Source organism: Geotrypetes seraphini, chromosome 10, assembly GCF_902459505.1.
Source record: "Geotrypetes seraphini chromosome 10, aGeoSer1.1, whole genome shotgun sequence".
NCBI lineage: Eukaryota > Metazoa > Chordata > Amphibia > Gymnophiona > Dermophiidae > Geotrypetes > Geotrypetes seraphini.
Window position 1 is genome coordinate 95692375 of NC_047093.1, and position 16697 is coordinate 95709071.

The 16697-nt window shown below is 44.2% G+C and overlaps 1 protein-coding gene across 1 annotated transcript in view; it reads right to left on the reverse strand.

Annotated features, from left to right (window-relative positions):
• The window catches only part of MAN1B1 (mannosidase alpha class 1B member 1), a 245232-nt gene that overhangs the window by 128938 nt on the left and 99597 nt on the right, over nt 1-16697 (reverse strand). Inside the window, exon 4 of the mRNA XM_033961549.1 lies at nt 4502-4617. Within this exon, the coding sequence (XP_033817440.1) occupies nt 4502-4617 (116 nt within the window). The remainder of the gene's footprint in view (nt 1-4501; nt 4618-16697) is intronic.

The following is a 16697-nucleotide window of genomic DNA, read 5'->3' on the forward strand; positions in this document are numbered from 1 at the left end:
AATCTGGGACTGCAATTTGCTTACCAGGCCTCTGGGAGAAAGACCTTCCCCCAAGGTGTCAAAACACAACCCCAAGATACTCCAGGCACTGCAAGGGAGCCAACCAGCTCTTGGCAAGGTTGACAACCCATCCCAGCAACTGCAAGAACTCCACTACCCGAGCCGTGGCCCAGGTGCTCTCCTGGAATGACTTTGCGCGAATCAACCAGTCTTCCAAATAGGGATGCACTATAATGCCCTCCTTGTGCTGTACCGCCATGATGACCAGCATAACATTGGTGAACGTCTGCGGAGCCATGGCCAGACCAAAGTGAAACACACAGAATTGATAGTGCTGGCTCAAGATCGCAAAGCAAAGGAAACGCTGATGGGAGGCCTGAATTGGAACATGCAAGTAGGCCTCCGTCAGGTCGAGAGAGGTTAGATATTCCCCCAGCTGAACCGCCAATATTACCGACTGCAGTGTCTCCTTGCAAAAAGATGGAACTTTTAGAGCCCTATTGACCGCTTTCAAATCTAAGATGGGCCAAAAGGTCCCCTCTTTCTTGTGCACCATAAAGTAAATTGAGTACCAGCCGGTGCCATACTCCTGAGGGGGCACTGGAACTACAGCTTTGAGATCTAACTCCACAGCGTAACTGTCCCAAATCACCTCCAGGACCACGGATAGGACGTGATCTCTGCCCACCGCAGAGAAAACTCACGCAGCCGGGCACCCACCGGAACCATGGGCACCAGCAAGGAGTCATTGGGCAGAATCTGCTGCGGAGAAACCGGTGGAGGGAGTCCCAGCCCCCCGACAGGCCCCCCATAGGACTGCATGCGCTGATAGAAACGACCCCGGGAAAACCCAGAAGTTGGGAAGGTAGCAGCCCCATGCGGTATCTTTGGAAATCCTGCAAATGCCCCAGAGCAAAGCCACCCCTACCAGCCTGTCAGGCGTGGTCTTCTGGCAGGCAGGGAACTTTAGAGTCCGTTAGAATCTGAACTAACTTCTCTCCAAACAAAAAAGACCCCTTAAAGGGAATTTTGTGAGTTTAGTCTTGGATGCCGCAACTGCTGAGCAAGCGTGCAGCCACAAAGTACGATGTGCAACCACCCCAAAGGCCATAGACTTGGCAGACGTCCGCACCAAGTCAAAGAGGGCGTTCAAGAGGAAAGAGGCTGTCATCTCAATCTTCGACACATCTTGATCCACCAAGGACCAGTCATCAGACTCACGGTCAAGAACATGCTTGGCCCACTGAAACACAGCCCAAGCCATGAGTCCCCCACAAACAGCCGCCTGGAGACCTAAGGCAGAGACATCAAAATTCAAAAGGTTGGATAGGCTGGGGCTCTTCTCTCTGAAAAAAAGGAGGCTCAGGGGAGATATGATAGAGACCTTCAAGATCATGAGGGGCAAAGAGAGGGTGGATAGGGACAGATTCTTCAGGCTGAAGGGGACAACAGGTATGAGGGGGCATTCGGAGAAACTGAAGGGAGATAGGTTCAAAACAAATGCAAGGAAGTTTTTTTTCACACAAAGGGTCGTGGACACTTGGAATGCGCTACCGGAGGAAGTGATCAGGCAGAGTACGGTACAGGGATTCAAACAGGGATTGGACGGATTTCTGAGGGATAAAGGGATCGTAGGATACTGAGAGAGGTACTGGGATGTAACACAAGTATAGACAGCTAACCAGGTAATAAGTATAGAAACCCAATCAGGTCGTGCATGTGCAAGACCGGAGGGTTAGGACTTCGATGGGAAGATAGGACTTCAATGAGAAACCAAGGTGGCAAGGGAGCCCCTTCTGGTGATTCAGATAGGTCGTGACCTGTTTGGGCCGCTGCGGGAGCGGACTGCTGGGCAGGATGGACCTATGGTCTGACCCGGCGGAGGCACTGCTTATGTTCTTATGTTCTATTTAAGTATGGTCTCCAACTTATGCTCCTCAGAGTCCTGTAAGGCAGAACCACCCTCTATGGGCATGGTATGCCATTTAGCAATAGCTGAGACCACCGCGTCCACCACTGACAACTTCAAGGTAGCCCTATCCCCCTCCGGGATGGGATACAAACAAGCCGTAGAACGCGAAACCAAAAAAAGAACTTCCGGCGTATTCCACTGCGCCAGAATAATATCCCGAATATCCAGATGTATAGGAAAAGAGCGGGGCATAGAGTGGTTCTCCCAGAGAAGAGGGTCCCCCACCTGCGGGGTCTCAGGAGGTGCTTCCTCAAAACGCAACACCGAGGAGACCTGTTGAATCAAATATGGGAGCTCGTATCTCTAAAAAAGGTGCATAACGGGACGCCTCATCGCTGATAGCCAGAAAAGCCAAGGCCCCGCTACCAGCGGCCGTCCCCTCGAGAGGATCCTGGAGATCTCCCCAAGGACCCCATCCAGGTCCACACGTTCTTCAGACCACAAGTGTTCGTCCCAGGTCACCCGTAGGCACTTGGACGAGAGATGAGGAGGGGCCGGTAAAGGAGTAGAGGGGGGCAAAGCCACAGGGGACATGGAGGGAACAACCTCCCCCCTCCAAAGACCTCTGGGCACACCACAGAACCCCCGGCCGCCTGAAAATAAGCTCTGCACAAAGCAAAAAATAAATCTGCACAGGGCGGCCACGAGTGCCTTGCATCTGGAGCAAAATGAGCACTTTTTCCCTTCTAAAGTGCTCATTGCTCCATGCGCGACCTAACTAAAAAAAAATGCCAGTTAGAAGAAAAATACAGTAATTTACATTAAATTTAAAGGAAAAGCAACCCTTCAGACGGGCACTGCCTCAGGATTTTATTTCCCCCCCCCCCACAGAACAGACTCCACTGGCTCTCAAAGCAGTAAGCCTTACTTTAATTTGGGGCAAGGCTTACTACTGAGGCACCTCTAAAAAAAAATGTTGGGGAGGTGGAGGAAAGGGAGGAGGGACCCAGCACGCAATCTGCCAGGTTTGACACCCCCCTGAGGTCTGACGGACCCCCAAACAGGGTCCACCCAAGCTCAATCCGGCACCAAAAAGGGGACAAGAAGCTCTAAACAAATTCCAACAGCCCTACCAAGGGAGATGGGTACAACTCACTCACACCTGCTGGAGACTGAAAGAAGACTGATGGAATAAGTGGGAGTCACCTAATATGTACAGTTCCAAAGTTTTGTTTTAGGGCTCCTTTTATCAAGCCACGCTAGCGGTTTAACGCACATAATAGCACACATTAAACCGCTAGCTGCGCTAGCCACTACCACCTCCTCTTGAGCAGCGGGGGTTAGTGCATGATGAAACGTTGCGCTCATTAACCCCGCTAGCGTGGCTTGATAAAAGGAGCCCTTAGTCTCCACCTGCTTGTCATGATGAGATATATACCGATCTGTAAGATCTATAAACTATACTGGTCTGGAGAGTTGCTAAAGAAATATAAGATTATATTATATTGTATATACAAGATATAAGATCATATTGTGTGTATATATGAAAAATGAATGGAAAAATGGCATTACACATTAGTACTATTATTATGGGGGCAGGGTCTGGGGCAGAGCTTTTGGGGCCCCCCAAACAAAAAAAAGTGTTCTGCTGTCTATGCTACAAGGTACTTTTATGTCTTTTGCACACTAGCTTTTCCAACACCTCTATATATATCAAGAAAATAGTTAATGGCCAATTAAGTTTTGGAAGAAGTGCTGGCTCCATCCTATTAGATAAATTGACTAGTCCAGTCTTACAAGAGTCTTGCAAAAGAAATCTAGCACACTGTGGACCCCATATAATACAGCTCAATATAACATGGGATTGTTTATAACACTGCTAATGATTGGCCCCTATATTTTTAAATTACGACATATTACACTTTAGGGATCTAAACAGGAAAATGGGCTAACATCTCACAATATACTGGTAGTACTTTGTCCTTCGATGATTGTTAAAAGTGAAATCAGGCATACACTTTCACTTTGTAAAGTGGAGCAACATCTGAGGTGTAAAATATACCCATGAATTTTGTAGCTTGACAACTGATCTGTAAGGGAGTCATTTTATAAACAGAGCAACTATAAACATGTTATGATTTTATAAAACATCTCTTCTAAGATCCCCTACACATATTCTCTTACACAATTTATAAATGAGGCAGGTATAAGTGTGCATGTACCCAACGCTCATACAAGTGTGTTTGATTAAGTATGCTTCTTTGATACTTTACCCAAACTACATTCTAAGATCCCCTACACATATTCTCTTACACAATTTATATATGAGGCAGGTATAAGTGTGCATGTACCCAACGCTCATACAAGTGTGTTTGATTAAGTATGCTTCTTTGGATCTTTACCCAAACTACATTCCCAAGAGCACTTAAGCACAAACTGCATGAAGGCAGTTCTTATCAAGCAGTTCTACATGCACATATACCAATGCAATTTTATAAGAGTCACTTGTCCACACGTTTTACATGCAGAAAATGATCTATAAAATTACCCTTATTTTTGCAATATTCTCTCCAGTGAGAGTCTCCGTACCTCACGACAGACTTCAGTGACTGTGGCAGTTGTCTTCTAGGGTACAATTTGCTCTTAAAAGGCTGAATCTGGAGATTGTGATTTGGGGGACCTCGTTTGAAAAACTTTCTGAGTTTCTAAAAAATACAAGATTAAACACATGGTTATATGAAAGTCAGAGTACTGCATCAGGAAGGAACATACATCTTATCAGAAGCTACATATACTTCTCCCTCCGAATTCACAGGTTTAGTACCTGCGGATTTGGTTATTCGCGTTTTTTTGCCCTGGCCATCTTCCCTTAGTTTTTATGGGTGAATCACTGCATCCCAGACCTCTCCTGGTGATCTAGCGGTGACGTGGGGCAGGAGCGATCTTCCTACGCTCCTGCCCCATGCAGAGCCATCATCAAAAATGGCTGCTGCGAGTTCCCGTGGTCTCACGAGACTACAACGGAACTCACGGCAGCCATTTTTTATGACAGTTCTGGACGAGGCAGGAACGTAGGAAGATCGCTCTTGCCCCGCGTCACCGCTAGATTACCAGGTAAAGTCTGGGGAAGTCTGGAACGCAGGAGGGAGGCAGGGGCGGGTCAGAGTCGGCTCTAAAAATTATTCACGGGCCAGCTCTGCCCCTAACCCCCGTGTATATGAAGGGAGAAGTGTATTACATCTTATGAACTCCAGAAAGAAGCTCTCTATAGCACAACACAAATAAGAACATAAGAAGTTGCCTCCACTGGGTCAGACCAGAGGTCCATCGCGCCCAGCAGTCCGCTCCCGCGGCGGCCCATCAGGTCCATGACCTGTAAGGTGACCGGCGTCTAAGCCCTTTTAATCCCCTTGTCCTTCCCTGTAAGCCCTTTCATAACTTATCTCTACCTCTATCTGTATCCCTCAACCCCCGTGTCCTTCAGGAATTTATCCAATCCTTCCTTGAAGCCCGGTAGGGTACTCTGTCCTATTACAGCCTCTGGAAGTGCATTCCAGGTGTCCACCACCCTTTGAGTGAAAAAGAATTTCCTAGCATTGGTTCAAAACCTATCCCCTTTCAATTTCTCCGAGTGCCCCCTTGTTCTTGTGGTTCCCAATAGGCTGAAGAATCTGTCCCTTTCCACCTTCTCTATACCTTTCATGATCTTGAAAGTCTCTATTATGTCTCCTCTGAGTCTCCAGGGAGAAGAGCCCCAGCCTTTCCAACCTGTCTGCATAAGAAAGGTTCTCCATCCCTTTTACTATTTTCGTCACTCTCCTCTGAACTCTCTCAATCATTGCCATGTCCTTCTTGAGGTATGGTGACCAAAATTGGACACAGTACTCCAGATGCGGGCGCACCATCGCGCGATACAACGGCATGATGACTTCCTTTGTCCTGGTCGTAATTCCCCTCTTACTAATACCCAACATTCTGTTCGCTTTCTTTGAGGCTGCTGCACATTGTGCAGTTGATTTCACTGTTGCATCCACCAACACACCCAAGTCTTTTTCAAGGTTACTGTCCCCTAGCACTAATCCCCCCCATTTTGTAACTGAACATCGGGTTCTTCTTCCCTATATGCATGACTTTGCATTTCTCTATATTGAAGTTCATTTGCCATTTATTTGCCCAGTTTATCTTCCAGTTTGTTTAGGTCCCTTTGTAGGTCTTCACATTCTTCCGCCGTTCTATTTATTTCAAGATGCATTTGATTTATGATAAACATATTCCAATTTCCTGCATTCTTATAATAATCAACTAAAATTTCTAATATATCTATTCCATTTTTTACCTAATGTGCTTCCCGTTTTATGTAATTTCACTAAATATTACAATTGTAACTTTTTCCCCTCTTACCTACTCATTCATGTATGTCCAAATCCTCTGTCTAATGTCTTGTCCCACCATATTAAATGTAATACCAAAATCTGTTGGTTTTTAATTTGTACATCGCTTAGATATTGTAATAAGCGATCCATCAAATGTAAATAAACTTGAAACTTGAAACCCTGCTACAGAGTTTTGTGTCATCCGCAAACTTTTATAACTTCACACTTCGTCCCCTTTTCCAGGTCATTTATGAATACATTGAACAGTAGCGGTACAAGCACCGACCCCTGCGGAACACCGCTTGTGACCCTTCTCCAGTCTGAGTAGTGGCCCGTCACTCCAACCCTTTGCTTCCTGCCTGCCAACCAGTGTTTAATCCATCTGTATACATCCCCTTCCACCCCGTGGTTCCACAATTTTCTAAGTAGCCGCTCATGAGGTACCTTGTCAAAGGCTTTTTGGAAGTCAAGATAAATAATGTCTATGGGCTCCCCTTTGTCCATCTGGCTGTTTATCCCTTCAAAGAAGTGCAGTAAGTTTGTTTGGCATGATCTTCCCTTGCAGAAGCCATGTTGGCTCACTTTCAGTTGTCCAAATAGTTAGAACTAAGGCCAGTATTGGACAGCCTGCATGATCTGTGTCCCATATATGGTGATTCAGTGTAGGATGGGCTGGGATGGGCATCAATGGGAACGTCACTAAATTTGGAACATGAGAATAAGAACATAAGAATTGCCACTGCTGGGTCAGACCAGTGGTCCATCGTGCCCAGGAGTCCGCTCCCGCGGCGGCCCCAAGGTCAAAGACTAGAGCCCTAAATGAGATCAACCCTAGCTGGGTATGTTACGGTTCAGCAGGAACTTGTCCAACCTTGTCTTGAATCCCTGGAGGGTGTTTTCCCCTATAACAACCTCCGGAAGAGCGTTCCAGTTTTCCACCACTCTCTGGGTGAAGAAGAACTTCCTTACATTTGTACAGAATCTAGCCCTTTTAACTTTAGAGAGTGCCCTCTCGTTCTTCCTACCTTGGAGAGGGTGAACAACCTGTCTTTATCTACTAAGTCTATTCCCTTCAGTACCTTGAATGTTTCTATCATGTCCCCTCTCAGTCTCCTCTTTTCGAGGGAGAAGAGGCCCAGTTTCTCTAATTTCTTGCTGTACGGCAACTCCTCCAGCCCCTTAACCATTTTAGTTGCTCTTCTCTGGACCCTTTCAAGTTGTACTGTGTCCTTCATGTATGGTGACCAGTGCTGGACGCAGTATTCCAGGTGAGGGCGTACCATGGCCCGGTACAGAGGCATGATAACCTTTTCTGATCTGTTCACGATCCCCTTCTTAATCATTCCTAGCATTCTGTTCACCTTCTTCACCACTGCCGCCGCACATTATTACACAGATGGCTTCATCTACTTGTCGACCAGTACTCCCAAGTCTCTTTCCTGGGGGGTCTCTCCAAGTACCACCCCGGACATCCTGTAGTCGTGTATAAGATTTTTGTTACCAACATGCATCACCTTACACTTATCCACGTTAAACCTCATTTGCCATGTCGCAGCCCATTTCTCGAGCGTGTTTATGTCCTGTTGCAGGTCTTTGCAATCATTTTTGTTGTTACATTCAATAAAGTAAGAACTGGTTGAGTCAGGGATGTAAACTGATGAATAAATTATGTGAGATAGGCATAGGAGGAGCAATCCTCAATTGATTTAAAGAGCTTTTAGTAAATATGAATTATTGTGCATTAAAGAACAGAGTTTTTTTTTCCTAAGAGCTGGAGGTCTTTTTGTAGAGTACATCAAAACTTTTTAATAATTTTATAGGCTCTTTACAAAAATGTTTATCTAATGGGGAGTGTATATCATCATATGTTACTGATATCATTTTAATAATTCCAGTGAATTTAAAGATATATATTAAGATTATTTATTGGATATTGTGACAGGGAGAGTCCTGTCATGCTGGAAGAAACCCTGCAGTGCTCTAAAACTATCCCTAAACCTGCTACTAGAAGCAGGCAGGTTAGGGAAACTGCCCTGCAGAATTTATCCCCAGTGAAAGGCAGCCCAAAAGTGACCCGATTATACTTGCCTAGTTCTAGTGTAAGGAATGCTAAAGGCCGGTGATAGCAAAACCCACAAAGGGAATTAGCTCCTGCATTCAGCTCTGCTGGGGGCAGGGCTAATCAGCAGGGAAGCTATCCAGGCTCAATAACAAAGCACCAGAGAACCATAGGTGTTTCTAGAAACAATCAGCACAAGGCTAGAGAAAAGGGTGTGGTCTCTAGGCCAGAGAGGCAGCCACCAATCTTCAGCCTGCCTGAACCCTTGGAAAGAGGCAGACCAATGCAATCCAGGGGACAGAAGCCAGCACTTCCCATAGGAAACAGGGAGAAAATCTCAGGTCTGAATCTTGTCAGCCTTCTTCTGAAGGTAACACTGTTTTGGATGTAGAAATGCCAGAAGAAAATGTATACAAGTGATTATGAAATGGAACCTGTAGAATCCTGTTTGCCTGAAGCCATGCTTACAGATTAAAGCTTCGAGAAATCATATGCTGTTTCTGGGAAGGTGGAATTGCCTCACAAACCCTAATAACAGAAGGGTGTAGAATCCCTGCTTTTGATTAAATTGAAGTTAACAGAAGAGTTGGAATAATTGTGTCCTGAATTTGCACAAATACAGAAGTACTGTGAAAGAACTAGCCAGTTCCAGTACTTTGATACTGAAAGTTGGGGTTTTTTTTTGTAATAAGGACTGGCAGAGCATAGCTGGTTTAAAACACATGTTTGGATGAAAATTGCCAGATTGTGAACTGTACATCTGTGGAGCCTAGTTCAGCTAACAAGCTGTTTAGCCACCAGGGCAAGTTTATGCTTTGTTTTCCTTTCACCAAGGTATAAGTCAGAAAATAAAGACTTAAATTCACACTAAACACCTTTGCTGGACCTTTTTATTTGATGCAGACACACCTCTACCCTCCATGCCTCATTCAACCGCTTGGCTGAGGCTTGAATGACCCAGGTTAGGACTCTGGATAATCCAGTCCAGGTCTTACCCGGTCACAATATTCAAGAGAGGCTTCCTATTAAGTGGATCTAAATATGTTAGCTGTAACTGATAAGGTCTCAGATTGTATCAATAAGATTGTAGACTGGGCTTATTCTATAGTATTACATTTTGGTACAGTATTAAGTGTTGATAAACCATCAAAGTACTGAGGCTGTGGGTTCAAATCCACACTGCTTCTTGTGATCCTGGGCAAGTTGCTTAATCTCTTATTGCCCCAGGTACATTAGGTAGATTGGGAGCCTACTGGGACAGACAGGAAAAAATGCTTGAGTGCCTGAATAAATTCATATAAAATATTCTGAATTCCCTTGGGAGAATGGTAGGGAAAATTGAATAACTTATGGAGAAACACAGCTTAGATTTAAAAACTTATAATAATAACAACTTTATTTTTATATACCGCCATACCACAAACAGTTCAAAGCGGTTTACAGGGGAAGAGACTATATACAGACACGACATTACAGAGAACTTTCAAAATTACATTGGCATATAAAGCTTACGTGTTTTGGAAGTACATCAAGGTTGAAGTGGGGTCAGAGAAATTTGTCAAAGAGATAAGTTTTGATTGACTTCCTAAACGTTTGGTACGAAAGTGTGTTGGTTAAACATTTGTTCCATTTGCCTGCTTGGAATGATAATGTTCAGGTTGCCTCCCATTCCTCAGGTGATTATTTCTCCCAGAATGTGTTTTTTTAAATTTGGCAATCATTTTTTTTTAAGTTCAGAAAATTTTTTATTAGTTTTATAAGAAAAATACAATACCAACATTGAGAGTGTTCCAAAAAAGGGGAGCACATGATAATAACAAGTATTAACACATGGTGAGTACATCAATCATAGCATAGCAGTAAGCAAATATATGCATTGAGCGAAAACCAAAGAAAAGGGGATAAGAAGTAACAAAGTTGTTATGTCATATATATCATAGAAAAGCAGCATATCAATATCCATTTATACATTTCACAGAATGTAATTGAATAAGGGCATATAATTGTAGAATTAAGATGTAAAAGACTAAGCAGTAAGGGTAATATCAAAGGTCAGACTTGCAGTAGACAAGCAGTATAGACCAGTGTTTTTCAACCTTTTTACACCCGTGGACCGGCAGAAATAAAAGAATTATTCTGTGGACCGGCAAACTACTAAGACCGAAATAAAAAAACACATTTCCACCCCGTCTCCGCAAGCTCGGTCCCCACAAACCATCTGATCCCATCTGCACAAGCCTCAGTTATGATTTTATATTGAACGTATTTTATTAAAGTATAAAAAGAAACAATATTCTGTACAATTGTCATTTTATAAATATAAATATTCAGAGCAAGGACCAACAAAACCCCTGTCTCCCCTCCCCTTCACATATATCCCCTCTACTATCAAGAAAACTGAACAAGCCAAATTATTACAGAATGCTACACAGAAATATCATGCTAACAGAATACTGCAGTCAACACATGACAGGAATAGTGTTAGGCTTTGCAGTCCCCAGTTATGTCTCTAACAGGATATATATTTCAAATCTGATATATTGTAATGACAAAATAGAAATAAAATTATTTTTTTCTACCTTTTGTGGTCTCTGCTTTCATCTTCTTTTCACTCTTTTCCTTCCAGTGTCTGCCCGTTCCATCCACTGTCTGCCCTCTCCCCCTTCCATATGTATCTAACTTCTTTCTATGCCCCTCCTCTCCCCTTTCCATCCAGCCTGTGCCTCCTCTCTCCTTTTAACATCATTCATTCCAGCTTCACTGCTTTCTTCATTTTTAACTCTCCTACACCAGATCTAGCATCTTTATTCTCTGCTGACCCCCTTTCCAGCATCAATCTCTCTCTACTTTCTCATTCCTCTCTCTCCCCTTTCTCTCATCTGATCTCTCCATTCCACCCTGACCCCCTTTACCCTCCTGTAATCTCCCTGCCAGCTGTTTCCTTACTTTTTTCCTTCTCCCCCTATCCAACAGTAGCTCTCTTCCCATCCCTTTCCCTCTTCCCCTCCCAGCAGCATCTCTCCTTCTACCTCCCTCCAGGTGCAGTAGCAGCTCTCCCTTTATCCAGCAGCTTCCCAGCCTCCAACAGTGGCTTTCTCTCCTTCCAGCAGCTGTCAGAACTTGCCTGCAGCAGTGATTTCCTTAGGCAGCCTTGGTCCGTTGCCGCCTCTGAGGAAAGGGGAAGTTACAGAGCTGCTAGGAGAGGAGACAGCCACTGTTGAAGGCTCCCTGCACATTCGCAACCCCCCCCCAAGCCGGCAAAAACAGCTTTGCACCACAGGCCCTGCCGCCCAAGATGAGCCGGAGGCCCCTACCCGCCGCATCCTGCACGTGGGTAAATTCTCAGCACAGACGCTGCTGATGGCCCCAATCCACACGCTGATCCCCCCCACGCACGCTGACCATCTCCTTTCTACCTACACTTTCCCCGCAGCCCTCTTCTTCGACTCGGCAGGGGCAGCGATCAAGACAGGTTGCCGACGTCGGGATCTTTCCTCTCTGAGTCCCGCCTATTTTGTTTCAACTTCCTGTTTCCACATAGGCGAGACTCACAGAGGGAATGCCAGACGTCGGCAGCCTGTCTTGATCGCCCGAGGCTGGGAGGAACAGAAGATTTCCGCAAACACCATCGGGGCAGGAAACTTAATGGCGTCGATCTCGCCGGCCTGCGCGAACCAGCAGGAATTTTCTGCGGACCGGCACCGGTCCGTGGACTGGCGGTTGAAGAACTGTGGTATAGACCATGTTTTGGTGTAGGAGGGAAGAGATCCATGACGTCAGCTATGTGACATTCAAACTTTGCATGTAGGCATACAGAGTTCCACCAGTGAGTAACATGCAGTTTTGAAGTGTCTTTCCAATTCTGAAGGATCAGCTTGAGGGCAATGAATAGCAAAAGTTATCAGTAAACGTTCATGATGTATAGATAGACGGGAGGTCAATGCAAGAGAGCCAGTAAGTAAAATATCGAAGGAGAAAGGATCCTTGATATGGAAAATTTGGAGGATTATGGGCCATAAGGCTGTCCAAAAGGAAGAAACATGAGGACAGGCATAAAGCATGTGATATAGTGATCTATCAGCAGATCTGGAAGTCCAGCAGCATCCACTGTTGGATCTGTTAAGTTTAGCAGATCTGCTGGGAGTCCAAAATGCTCTATGAAATAAAAATACTGCCAGTCGGTGTGCGGCCGACTGTAGTGATTTTAAAAGTTTTAGCCAGGTCAGTATCCATGTTTGTTCAGTGAAGGGTACATGTAATATCGAATTCCATTTATCAATGGAGTCCAATGGAAGTGCGGATTGTTGGGTTTGGATATAATGATACCATTTGGAAGATTGTCCTTTAGTGAGTGAATAGGATAGCATCATATTAGGTAAATCTGGTGATATATGGAAGTGTCAGGTCAAAAGCACGCCGGGACAAAGGTGTGCGCAGACAACTGAGGGCAACGCAGAGCTGTGCGCCGAAGAAAATGACTGTTTTAAAGGGCTCCGATGGGATGTGTGGGGGGAACCCCCCCCACACTTTACTTTATACATATCGCGCTGCGTTGTGGGGGGTTTGGGGGTTGTAACCTCCCACATTTTACTGAAAACTTCACTTTTTCCCTAAAAAAAGGGAAACAGTTAAGTTTCCAGTATAATGAGAGGGGTTACACAACCCCCCAAAACCCCCCACGCCGCCGCGATCTGTATTAAGTAAAGTGGGGGGGGATTCCCCAACAAAACCCCCGTCGGAGCCCCTAAAAACACTTTTTTTTCTTCGGCATGCACTTCCGTCTTGCGCTCAGTTGTCGGCGTGCGCCTTTGTCTTCGGTGGTTTTGTCTATGAACCATATATGGAGGGTAGCAGGAGATGGAAATGCAGATTTGAGGCAGTGATGAAGTTGGATCCACTGGAAGTATTGTGATTGGGGTATACTGAATTTAATCATGATGTCAGAAAAGGACATCCATTGGCCATTAGTAAGCAGGTGACCCAAAGTCCATATTCCCTGCTGTTGCCATCGTTTCCAAACTACAACATCATTATTTATTTTAAGTTTTGGATTATTCCATATAGGAGCAGCAATGGAGGATGACCATTGATTGGCGGTTATGGATTCCATGTGACAGATAGCAGACCAGGTACTCATAAGAATAGGGTTACCTTTCACAAGCGACGAAAGACTTATACAGGGAGCATTATTTGAGAAGATGAGGGTCAGCAAGGATAAATTCAAGACGAAGCCAGGTGGGCAGTATCGAAAGGGGATAGAGGTCCATCCAGAGAGAACCTTGTGTCATCAGGAAGGCAAAATGATAGCTCTTAAAACAAGGGAAATTAACACCCCCCATAGCACGAGGGCATTTTAATTTTTTAAGTGCAATACGTGGTTGTTTTCCATGCCACAAGAATTCTGTAAGGAGCTTCTCTATATGGGTATATACAGAGTGTGGAAGAATGATTGGTAGCATGCTTAGGACATAGTTGATTTTGGGCATAATCATCATGCGAATAGTTGAGAGCCTGCCCAGCCAAGAAAGATTCAAAGGGGACCATTTACATGTGCAGGTTTGTATTGTAGACATAATGTAATCAATATTATGCTGTATCACAGATTCAATGGTAGGGGCAAAAAACAGCCCAAGGTATTTGATTTTTTGGGGGGACCAAATGAAGCCTTGATGAATAACTTCAGATTGAACATCAATGCAATTCAAAGGAAGGATTTCAGACTTAGAGATATTTAATTTGTAGCCGGAGATAGCAGAATACAAACAAATTTAATGAAGAACATAAATCAAAGATTCTGGGGTAATGTAAAGCAAAATATCATTCGAATAAGCAGACAACTTGACCGAGAAGGATCCCAAATGGAAGCCTTTAATTTTAGGGTCAAGTCTGATGGCGGTAAGAAGAGGTTCGAGGGCGAGGTTAAAGAGCAGGGGAGATAAGGGGCAGCCTTGTCTTGTTCCCCTAATAGGAGCAGTGGCGTACCTAGAGGGGGATGGGGGGGAGGTCCGCCCCAGGTGCATGGACCCAAGGGGGTGCACAGCTGGCCTGCCACCGGGGAAAGGCTGCCATTGCAATCATCTGAAAGAAGCCGGCGCCAGTTCTCCTTCCCTCCGAATTCGCCCTGCTTTTTTTCCTGCGGGCCGACCAACTATAGCCGTCCCACGTCAATTCTGACGTCTGAGAGGACATTCTGGGCCAGCCAATTGTTACCTGGCTGGCCCGGAACGTCCTCTCGGACGTTAGAATTGACGTTGAACAGCCAGAGTTGGTCGGCCCGCGGGAAACGAAGCAGGGCGATTTCTGCGCCGGCCTGTTTCCGATGGCCAGTGACAGCCTTTCCCCGGTGGTGGTGGCAGCATGGTGGTGGTGGTGGTGGCAGTGGCATGGGGAGGGCAGGGAGAAAGAAAGAAAGAGGGTAGACAGGGAGCCAGAAAGAAAGAAAGGGGGGGGGACAGGGAGCCAGAAAAAAAAGAAAGAAAGGGGGCAGGGTGAAAGAAAGAAAAAAATGGGGCATGGGGAGAGAGAGAGAAAGACAGACATAGAGAAAGAAAGGGGGCATGGAGAGAGAAAGAAGGGGCAGGGTGAAACAAAGAAAGAAATGGGGCACAAAGAGAGAGAGAGAAAGACAGACATACAGAAAGAAAGGGGGCATGGAGAGAGAAAGAAAGAAGGGGGCAGGATGAAAGAAAGAAAAAGATGGGGGAGGGAATGAGATCTGGAGGAGAGGAAGCATACAGGAAGCTGAAAGGGAAGAAATATTGGATGCACAGTTAGAAGAATAAAGTGCAACCAGAGACTGATGAAATTACCAAACAAAGGTAGGAAAAATGATTTTATTTTCAATTTAGTGATCAAAATGTGTCCGTTTTGAGAATTTATATATGCTGTCTATATTTTGCACTATGGTCCCCTTTTACTAAACTGCAATAGCAGTTTTTAGCGCAGGGAGCCTATGAGCGTCGAGAGCAGCGTGGGGCATTCAGCGCTGTGCTAAAAAATGCTATCGCGGTTTAGTAAAAAGGGAGGGAGTATATTTGTCTATTTTTGTATAGTTGTTACTGAGGTGACATTGCATAAAGTCATCTGCCTTGACCTCTTTGAAAACCCACGGAATATAAATGATAATTAACATTTTCTCTACGTACAGTGTGCTTTGTGTTTTTAAAATTTTATTGTTGGTAGATTATTTTGACTTGGCCATGAAGGTAAGGGGGGGGAGGGAGGAGAGCTGCTGAAAGACATCTAGTAATCCTTGCAGGCTTGACTGTGCAGGGAATTATTTTTGTAAAATCATGTTTTGTTATGTGACTAGCATTATTTAGACTTTAATTTCTATGAATGAATAGAATGAAAATGATATAAAATTACTTGCTTGTTTTTATGTGCGTGCCCTGAAGGAAAGTGGAGAGAGAGTGGGCTGAGGACGCTGAAGGGAAATGGGGAACAGAGAGTGGGGGAAAAGACGCTGATTTATAAATTGACAATTGTACAGAATATTGTTTGTTTCTTTTTATACTTTAATATAATAAGTTCAATATAAAACAATTGAAGGCTTGTGTGGATGGAATCAGGTGGTTTGCGGGGATGGGTCCGAGCTTACGGGGATTAGTCCAATAAAATGGTATTTTCTCATTTCTCATTATTTGTTTTATTTTTATTTGTTAATTTGTAAAGTGGTGATTGTTATGTATCATTTTTTTCAAATTTACATCTACTGTCTTTATATTTTGCACAGTATTAGAGGACATGTATTACTGTTTTGTTTTGTTTTTGGGGTTTTTTTTATTTATGCTTTTACAATTTACATATCAATCAATACTTGAAAGGAAATATAAAAATCCAATAGGAAAAACAAGTACTAATTATATAATAATATAATAATAATAAACACATAGTGACTATGACTAAAGTCCACAATTTGAGAGGAGAAGGAAACAATCACTTCCAAGGGTAGTTGGATATAAGAAATAAAAAACTAAATTAATCAAATAACAGAGTGCAGTTGAAGTTATTTAACTAATGGCCTGCTTAGCTGATTCCATGGAGGTGTCTGGAATTCTTGTGGTTACTTTACCTTCAAGAAAAAACTGCAATTGATCGGGTTCATAAAAAATATATCTATTACTCTGATAAGTAATGCAGCATTTACAGGGGAAACGTAATGTATGTATTACTGTTTTTGTGGTGTTGCATTGTATGCAGAGTCTGGTTTCTTGGCAGTTCAGTTTAACTTTTGTCTACATATTTCTATTTTTAGTTTGCGATTATTCCATATTGGGCAAGGATGTATCTGTCTGTGTGTATGAAAGGGACATGGCTTTCCGATAGCATCGACTGTACAGGATCAATTGAC